The 9984-nt window shown below is 30.7% G+C and overlaps 3 protein-coding genes across 4 annotated transcripts; 2 read left to right on the forward strand and 1 right to left on the reverse strand.

Moving 5' to 3' along the window:
- Positions 1-2273: 2273 nt before the first annotated feature.
- LOC139089975 (transcriptional regulator ATRX homolog) lies at positions 2274-3680 on the forward strand. The gene is made up of 2 exons (XM_070639640.1): positions 2274-2443; positions 2501-3680. The coding sequence occupies exons 1-2, from the start codon at positions 2352-2354 to the stop codon at positions 3678-3680; spliced, it is 1272 nt and encodes a 423-aa protein (XP_070495741.1). The 5' UTR covers positions 2274-2351.
- A 118-nt stretch (positions 3681-3798) lies between these two features.
- On the forward strand, positions 3799-8365 carry Haspin (haspin). 2 transcript variants are annotated; one of them, XM_070639497.1, is made up of 6 exons: positions 3799-3888; positions 4394-4686; positions 5587-5863; positions 5953-6403; positions 7437-7732; positions 7794-8365. In XM_070639497.1, exons 2-6 carry the CDS (start codon positions 4662-4664, stop codon positions 7993-7995), a joined length of 1251 nt encoding a protein of 416 aa, XP_070495598.1. In that variant the 5' UTR covers positions 3799-3888; positions 4394-4661; the 3' UTR covers positions 7996-8365. The 2 variants fall into 2 exon arrangements, with proteins under 2 accessions (XP_070495598.1, XP_070495599.1); XM_070639498.1 differs by lacking the exon at positions 3799-3888 and having other exon boundaries at positions 4218-4686.
- Positions 8280-9686, reverse strand: LOC139089862 (ribosome assembly protein METTL17, mitochondrial). Its single transcript, XM_070639496.1, has one exon. The coding sequence runs from the start codon at positions 9613-9615 to the stop codon at positions 8353-8355; it is 1263 nt and encodes a 420-aa protein (XP_070495597.1). The 5' UTR covers positions 9616-9686; the 3' UTR covers positions 8280-8352.
- Between the last annotated feature and the right edge of the window lie 298 nt (positions 9687-9984).

Raw genomic sequence — 9984 nt, forward strand, 5'->3', positions numbered from 1 at the left:
TGTACTTGTCATATCCAAACACATCCCATTAATGCATACCCTTTTAGATATATCGGTCAGCCGCTTTTAATGCTTTTGACCTGATTCAGCAAGTTCAATGTAGCTTAATGCCCAAGAAAAATGAAAAATAATATTAATGATTAATGAAGAAATTCTTTTATATTAATTAATAGTCATTGCTTTGATGTTAACATACCTACAACAATTAAAAGTACGCAAGAAATGATATTTTGATAATGCAATTTTTTTTCTAAGTGATAACACATAAATGGTATGAAAGGAAGCAAAGGAAAGCACAAGAAAGTCATTTTTTTGGCAACATGAACTAAGAAAAATAAAAATATTTTTAAGCAAAATTGGTGCTTTAGATGATGTATTTTGGAAAGAAATAACTAGAATGTGTGAAGAAAAATATAAAGGAAGTGATAGCATTTAAAATTTAGATAATCATCATTTCATCACATCTACTCATCATCATTCATCAAAAAAATCATTAGAAAACCCCTTACAAATTTAATAAAGGATAAATGAAGAAGAAAGAATCACTTCGCTTCGTGTCTTTAAACAAATTCTTGTAAAAAAATTAATTAATTAATTAAAAATTTAATGTTAAAAACGCTGAAAATTGAAAATCAGATTTATGTAATTGCATTGATTGTAAATATCATTTTTATGCTTTTTATACTTGATTTGATATAAATTTAAATTTAAAATGATGCAAGTACATTGTTAATTGGTTATAAATTAATTAAGTGGTGGCATAAATCCATAAATATTGTAATCATGAATTGCTTAAATTTATGCTATGCAAAAGTTATCAGATTCATTTCTTGGACGAAGCTTTGAGGCAATTATGCTGATTGAATCTTTTGTCACAGTTTCAAGATCCAGTTGACTGGATGTTGTAGATGATGAAAGATTCAAGCAGCATAATTGACATGAAGTTTCAATAAATATACCCACATAAATAGTTGCATTCCAGCTTTTCATCACATTTTGCATAAGATGAGAAACTATAAATTAAATAATAAATAATTAAAAATAAATGAAGAGAAGCAGTTAGTAGTCAATTTATGAATGAATGTCCGCGTGCTATGAATCTTTTTATTGTCAAAAAAACTAAATCTATAAAATTCTTTCAAGAGCTTAATTTCATCTACTACCAAATTCGAGATAAACACAAAAGTTAAGTTTCATACTTACGTAGTTACTATTAATGTGAGTTAAGGATAATTAATTAATTTACCTGCTTTATTTGTTATGCACATTTATTAAAGTAATATTTCGATTTATTGAATAATCACCATATATATTAAAGTAATGAGCTATATTATTCTAAAATTATTTATTTGAATTATTAAAGGATGGACTCAATTTTTGGGAGAGCTTTTAAACCAGTCGGATTAAAATTAAAATTCTTAAATTTTTAATCTGTAATTCGAATTTATTTTGATTTTCAGGAACCTTTGGATTTTTCCAAGAGTTAAATTTTTAATCCGACGATTTAATTTCAAAACCAAACTTTTTGACCCACCCTGAATTTACCCAAGTATTTTAAAACAAAAAATATAAAAATAAGCTTCAAAATGACAAAGAAAAAAAATGACAAAATAGCTCTTGCATAGTCTAGAAAAAATGAAATATAATTAAATTTTATCTCAGGCGGTTAAATCATCTTTATTTAACAAAAAATCTTTTGTACTAACATCACTGCCGATTTTTTCATACAACAAATGACAAGAAAATTTTTTGAGATAAAACAATGCACAGATTTTCCCTTGTAGCGCATACATATTTATTGTAAAAGTCTTAATTTATATCCTCTGATTTATGGAAAGACTCGGAACAAAAAGGAAATTTTGAAATATCATTAAGGATTAAAGACGATGGTAAAATTAAAAAAGAGAATGCTATTTTTATGAGATGGAATCAAGATGACAAGAAATATGTGCAAGAGAATATTTTTTATAAGATAAAATATGTAAAATCTCTTAATTTTTAACAACTTAATAATATTATTATCATGATTAGGAAGTAAAATTTTTTATGTTGCCTATGCATTAGACCTTAAGTTCTAATTACATTTAATTCAAATAAAATGCATTGAAAACTGTATTATTTAAAGAAATCAAGCCTTTTCTTTAATTCAACTTTTCAGATTCCATTAAACTTCAAAGCTTTTAACGGAAAATTAAAATTCAAAAACATAAATCGTTTTAAAGCGTTGCTTTAAAGATCGTTCAAATGAAAATTTAACAACAGACCGTTAATTCTGACGAAAAGTCTAAACTTATATATTTTTATACATTAATTAAGTAAATGCTTTAATATACATATATTTTTATACAAATATGCTTAAGGCAAAACGTACAGTATCAAAGAAGAATGGAAAAAGTGACAAAGAAGAGCTAGAAACGGCAAAAAACGAGGTTCAAACAAAATCGTAAGTATTCGTGCGCATGAAAATTTCAAAATAAACATTTTAACAAAATTTTTCTAGTAAAAGCAGCATCCATAGGACATTAAGAAGTAATAAGAAGGCAATTGAGGCAGTTGATGAGAGTGACAAACTTCCGCTAAAAGAAAATAGTGAAAATGAACAAAATAAGAAAAAATATGTGCCAAAACTTCCAGTAAAAGTGTACGGTGACAACAGCTCATTCTTCGATTCCGTTTATCATGCTTTTAAAAAAGATAAGGAAGAAAAGGTCAAACTAAAGCGGAAAACTCAGCGAGATCGAGTAAAAGCAGTCAAAAATGTTGAAGTATCTACTCCAAAAAATCGTTTGAAGAGAAAATGTGATTTACACTTTGATATATCTCCTATTACATTAAGGAACGCCACAATTGATTTGGCTTCATTTGAATGTGATGAAGAACCAGTAAATAAATCACCTAAATTAACACAAGATGATAAATCACCTGAAATTGCTGAGCAAGTGGGAGAGGAAGATTTATTCAGTCCAAAGACTCCAGAGTCCAAAAATACTAGAAGTGAATCACATAAGAAGAGCTCTATAGAAATTGCTGGAGACTCATCTAATATTCCAGAACAAGAAGGCATTCCTGAAACTTATAAAGAATCAATTAAAAATAAGACTTTGGAATCTGTTGAGCAGAGGGATGAGACATCACTTAAAATGCCGCAATCAGCTAAAAGCTCGCTTGCTGTTCCAGAATCAAGCATAACCGTACAAAATAGATCTAAATCACTTGAAAAGTCATTAACCGTACCTGAATTAGATAATAGCTCATTTAATGATCCAGAATTAAGTGTTCCTCCTAGTAAAGTAAGTAAAATTGACAATAATAAGGACGACAGCTCTTTTGTTATCCCGGTAATAGATGAAAGTATCGAAAACGAACCAGAAAAGGACAAATCAAAACATAAAGTCGTACAATTTATTGATGCTCCTGAGGAGAATAAGGCTAGTGAATTAGAAGTATCCAAGATAAATGAGAATATTACTCTTAGACCTGGAAAGTGGAGAAGATCATTGGCTGCCTGGAGAAAAAGTCATAATCCCGCAAAAGTCATTAACAGAACATCTCGTAGATTTGTTGCTTTATTCCCAATCCGTACAGATCCAGGTGTCCTTGAAGGATATAAGAGGAGATTGCATGAGACACTCGAAAAATGTAAGTACATACTTATTTTAAAAATACAGTCAGTTGCATGATGCTTTTACAATATTTAACGGCCATACAAAACTCAAATCCGTACTCAGCACATTGGACACACTAATACATATAGTAAGGAACAGTTGTTCAGCGTATATGAAAATACGTAATTTTCAAATCGTTTTCTCGTGAACTAATTTTTCGTTTTTCGTCTTGAAAGTTTGTTAAAAAGTTAATTAAATTTGTGAAATTTGTTTTATTTACAAAGTAAGAATACCAAAAACATTTTAAAATATCAAAGTAGGCTGAAATATTGCTCACAGCATTCAAAAACAAAAATATAAAATAGTTTTTGCTATATGACGCTAATGACTCATTTTGTATAAATTTTCAAAAGAAATTCCAGAACACACACAGAATCAGTAAGAAGATATAACAGCATTTTGCAATATTTGTGGGTGTAAATTTCCTGGAATAATTTTTCATAGTAGGCTTATCAAACAGAAACATTTAATTTCATTTTAAAATTATTATTGCGTTACATTTTCACAATACATCCATAGCTTCTTTTTCTTACGATTTCCTACACTATACGTAATTTTCTTCTCCTTTTCTCGCTGTACATATAGTTTCTTTTTCTCTTCATACGAATCAATAGCGTCAATATAAAACAAAGAGTATTGTGAGCAAGTTCCAGCCAGATTCATCCGACAATAATTGCTTTAATTTTTATTTTTCTACTTTTTCTTGCGTCCTTGTGCAATTCATTTAGATAAATTAAGAAAAAAAAGATTATTTAAAAAGAAAAATATTGTGAGTTGATAAATTGAACGATAAATAAACTGCGTACATAGAAAAACAAAGTGATACAACGTCCAAATAACTGTAAATTAAATAAAAAAAGTATCCAAGAAGTGAAAGTTTGTGTGTAATTTAAAGGCACAAAACAAAAAGATATAAAAAACTTAAAGAACAATTTTGTGGTGAATTTTATTAATAAATTAATTGTAAAAGCATCATCGGAATTGGCTGATAATTGTATGCATTCAGATTTAACAAAGAAAGGTAATTGAACATTACATGAGTCATTGCATGCGGAAATATTTTTCATACATTACGAGTCTGAAGTTATCCTTGAAAAAAATTTCACAGTGTACTCATTCGAATGATGCATGATTAGAATATGAAAATTTTCATGCCTGACCTGAATATTTTTTTTCACTATAAGGTCACACATTTCTATACATAGGAGCTGCTGCCTATTTTCTTTCATTTTCTCATCATTGAGATAATGGAAAGATTTGTGTCTTACGAGAATGAGACTGAGAGAAATGTGCAATGCTTTGAATACAAATGAACATTAGTTAGAAAAAGTCAGGTATGTGTGGACTAGATGCGCATTTTTGGTTCACATGGCGCAAAAACAATGTTTTTTGTCGTCCGGCAATCGTCAGGTTGCTCTTTTGTCACTGTGACGCCAACAGCGATACCGTTGTGTCCTAGTGACTATGTTGTATCTTAGTGACTGCTGTCTTATGAGATTAAATCTCAACATATTTCTTACCATCCGTACTGTTAAATTACAATTTTAAGTAAGCTTATTAAAGCATAATAATCAACCTTGAGCGACACAACATAGGCACCGCGTCACAGAGACATAAAATCGTTCAAGGTTACAAAAACATTCGACAATCAGTCAAATTGCATCTACAATCTACTCTTAAACTAGGAAATTGCTCTAAAAATTATTTAAGTGTATCAGTAAAGTGCCCTGATTATTCTGAAAAAGAAAAAAATATTCATATTGTATTCATGTTAGACTATCTTCCGGCATTTTTCATTTTTGCTCTACATGACTCATTTTAAAATGAATTGAGCAACAAAAAATATTTCCCTTGCCATTGTTGCGTCATTCTCACCTGAAGTCATGATTCATAATTGTTTATATTATTTCATATCATATAGCTGCATTGTTGGAACAATCAGATGAAGGAAGGCTGCAAGCTGAACTATCGTTATTTGATTCTTCGATCGACTGTGCATCAATCAATAAATCTTATGTGCTTCAACGGACAGCGAGCCAACGAGAAACAATTGTTTTCAAGAAGTCGTCAATCTTCTATGGGCTTGCATCCCCAATCATCGATGTTGATATCTTATCAGGCCTAAGTGCACAACAAATTTGTTTACGTCGATGTGGTCAAATCGAACCACTTCTTTTTGATGATATTTATTCCGAAAGGTATGTAGCTAGGTCCTTGATTTGAAAAATCAATTCAATACCTTAATTCCATTAGTAGACAGCTTAACTAACAACTTAAATTATTGCAGTCAACTTCCAAACTGTCATAAAATAGGCGAAGGAGTTTACGGAGAGGTTTTTATGTACCAACCTCCCAATGATGATCCGATTGTCTTAAAGATTATACCAATTGAAGGCGATCTTATTGTTAATGGTGGACCGCAAAAACGTTTCAGTGAAATTCTATCGGAAATAGTCATAGCTGAGGAATTGAGTGGATTAAGCAATGGAAAGGAGAACAAGACCGATGGTTTTGTAAAGATCAAAAGTGTTAAATGTGTTAAAGGAGCTTATCCACAACATCTTCTCGACGCATGGGAAATTTATAATGATAGTAGTCTAAAAGGAAGCGAGAACGATAATCCCGAAATTTTTGACGAAGATCAACTTTATATTGTTTTTGAACAATATAATGCTGGTTTGGATCTTGAAGCTTTCATCTTTAAGAACGCTGAGGAAGCATTCTCTCTTTTTGTGCAAGTAAGTTATTCAATTCCTCATTTGCTGTTTTTTTAGTTGTTTTGTGATTTATAAGTGATTATTGCTGTTTTTTGGGAGTTTTTTTTTGGCTGTTCTGTTGATTGGAACAGATGTATAGTCAAAAAGCTGTTTTATGTAGATATTTGGAATATTTTAATATCGATTAGGGATCGTTCAGTAATGATGTCAATAAGAAATGGGAAGTAAAGCCTGAATATTGGACATCATGACTGAATGATCCCTCTACTGCTGTTCGATATTTTTATGTAACCTTCGAGACTGTTCATGCTTGTGTATGTTTATTGGCACAGACACAGAAATAGAAACTTGAATGTTCGATGTAGACATTTAGATAACGAGCATAAAACAGCTGTTTGGCAAGTAAAAATCCCCAAAATTGTGTTTATAATTTATTTTTGTTGATTTTAATGCCAATTGTCGCTTGGTGGGTGTTGATCTAGTGCATTTTCATATACAAATGTTATTAAACTAATGACTAGATTACACACTCATCCAGTGCAGTTGGCTAATTCCTTCTAATTTATGCTTAAAATTTTATTTTTCTTTTGTTTTAATTAGCCTAGAAAAAAGATATGTTTTTGAGAAATTATTGGAACCTTTATGGATTTCAATGTATTTCTTGAATGCGAAATTTTTAAATGGATATGATTTATGATTTTGTTAGTAGATGGGTGATAATCTGGTGCGTGATGAAACTTGATGAAAAAAGGTTTATTTTTTTCTTTAATTATAGAAAATGTTAATTTCATGACTAGATTTTCACTCATCTATTAACTTAATTGTTGAGCTGCTTCTTTGAGTTTTATTTGAGAACCTTATTTTTATCGCTTTAAAAAATAATTTGTTGATGTTGTTATTGTTGTCGGGTCGTGAGTATAGAATGATGAGACATGAGACAATATTTATTATTTTATTAACAAATTAAATGATGTCGTTGGACTTGACACTCTCTCATTGTATGTACATAATTACAATAATATTTTTTTTTATTATCTTTATCCCACTCGTTTAGGTTGCATTGACTCTTGCTGTTGCTGAAAATAAGTTTGAGTTTGAACATCGTGATTTACATTGGGGTAATATTCTTATCGCTCGTACCAACCAGAAATATTTGAAATATCATGTAGACGGAAAAGTCTACGAAATACCGAGTTATGGTGTTAAGGCAACTATTATCGATTTCACATTGAGTCGCATGGTATATGATGGTGCTGTTATTTATGACAACTTAGCAAAAGACCAGGAACTCTTTGAAAGCAGCGGAGACTATCAGTTTGATATTTACCGTTTGATGAGATATCGTCTTGAGTAAGTCTTACTACTTATTATGTCCTATAGTTTGGAATCTAATCTTTGTATTCACTTTCAGGAACGACTTTAGACGTTACGATCCATATACAAACTTGTTATGGTTGCATTATCTCATTGATAAGCTGATTGACGGAGCTCGTTACAAATTTTCAAAGAGCGATAAGCATAAGAGTGCATTGAATAAGATGATGCAGTTGAGAGATTCATTATTGGAAGAAAATCAAAGTGCCTCTGATTTTGTCAAGTCATTAAAATATTGAAACGTAACAGAAGTGAAAAAAATTTTCGTCCGGTCGTCAATAGTAAATCATCCATCATATGCCAATATTCTCATCATTTATCTTCTTTATATATTTTTTGAATAATCTGTATTAATCTGGTTTACTTTGTAACTCCTTTATATTATTATTTACACTTTCTATCTCTTTCTTTTCGAACAAAAAACTAAAGTAATGGAACTATTAGACAAGATAGTTGAATGTCATTGTTGTGAAAAGACAGTGACATTTAGAATCAAAACTATTATAACTACATATGATTTATTTTCTAGAATATTTATTTCCTTTTCGCATGGACAAATGTGTTTAGAAACTAACAGTAATAAAACATTATATCATCTAACCACCCAAATCTGGTGTCTCTTCATTTCCAGTTCCATATTTCAGTTTATTTTGTGCTTTTATTCTTGTCGTTTTCGTTTCCTTTTCGTATGATTCCATACTTTCTGCTGGATATTGATCGCCCCAAGAAGAATGCCTTGCACAGCGGTATGCCTGCTTACCATGTCGTGCTTGTGTGAAAATAACTTCTTGAAGATCTCCTTCCTTCGTACACATTCTACATATCGTGTGCTTACTTTTGACTAATGTTGGTCTTACAATCCTTGGCCACTTATCTGTCGTGTCATTTGACTCGCCTTTTTTTATGACTAAATATGAATATAAGTGATTATGAATTTGGGATGGTCTTGAAAATGGCAGGCTATTAAAACGGACTTCAAAATTGCATGGAGTGCCATCATTTAATGTGAATCGTGGACAATCAGAATTATGTGGACATGGTGAGAATATAAATGCTTTTTCATTATTTTGCTCTTTAAGGTCCATTAAAAATTCGCGAATCTCATTGAGTAACTGGAATCCACTGTTAGTTCCATTTTCGACAAAAATTAAATAATTTTCGGTTTTATTCCATAAATTGTTAACGACTTTAAGACGTTCATTGAGATTTTGCTGCTCAAACATGGAATATGCCGATAATACAATATCATATTTTTGGTCTCGTGAAGGTAAAAACTGCCTTTGATAGACGTTCCTTAATGAGATATTTTTATTGATATCTCCGTCTCTTAATATGAGATCTGACAAGTCATTCATATATTTTGATGCATCAACAAGATAATATTCAAAAAGTGACGAACTCCAAAGTTCTGATGCTGCCCAAGTGCCAGTTCCAACACCACTTCCGAAATCAAAGAATGTTCTTGGTGCAAAATTCTCATCTCTTCTTTCAATTTCCTTAAATATCTTCAAGATTGAAGCATACTCTTGTGGTGCTCTTCCAAAAAGATACAGTAACGATTTATATTCATCATATTCTATCGCTTGCCATGCATAAACTCTCTGATGCATCAATGTTTCTACTCGATTCCTTTTCATCTCATTGTAAAACTTTACAGCTTGTTCATTTGTTGGGTCTGGAAGAGTTGCAGGCAACTTATATTTTGTTGGATTACTCTCTACAATTTCTGTCAACTCTCGAATCTTTTCTCTCAAGCTTTGATCTTCCATTGGTGCTTTCCGGCTGAATAAATACTTTGAAAATGCTGCTCCTTTATTCATTAAATTCCCTAGAGAATGATCGCCTGTTACTTTCTCCATTGTGTCAAGGATTCTCGATGGTAATGTGGTAATTGGTATTTGATTGATTCCATAGTGCTTTCTTGGCTAGAATGTGAGGAATTTAATTAATAATACTGAATAATACTTGTACAATTATCAAAAAACTTACCTTAATTTCTTCAGTTTCTAGTTTTTGTTCTAATTCTCTGTTTAATTGCACTTTTATTGGATCTAGATGTGCTGATGAGACTGTGAATGTTCGTTCTACATTGAATCGTAGTTTGAAATACCTTAGATTATTGGATAAATTAAGATTTTTTAAATTCCTCGAAAACATGCTATAAACTTTATTTGTAAACAACTGAATCCCGAAAAATTACCGAATTGTGCAATTCAAGTTAATGATGA

Source organism: Chironomus tepperi, unplaced genomic scaffold (genome assembly GCF_022539635.2).
Source record: "Chironomus tepperi strain 1889 unplaced genomic scaffold, CSIRO-AGI_Ctep_v1 contig_196, whole genome shotgun sequence".
Lineage (NCBI taxonomy): Eukaryota > Metazoa > Arthropoda > Insecta > Diptera > Chironomidae > Chironomus > Chironomus tepperi.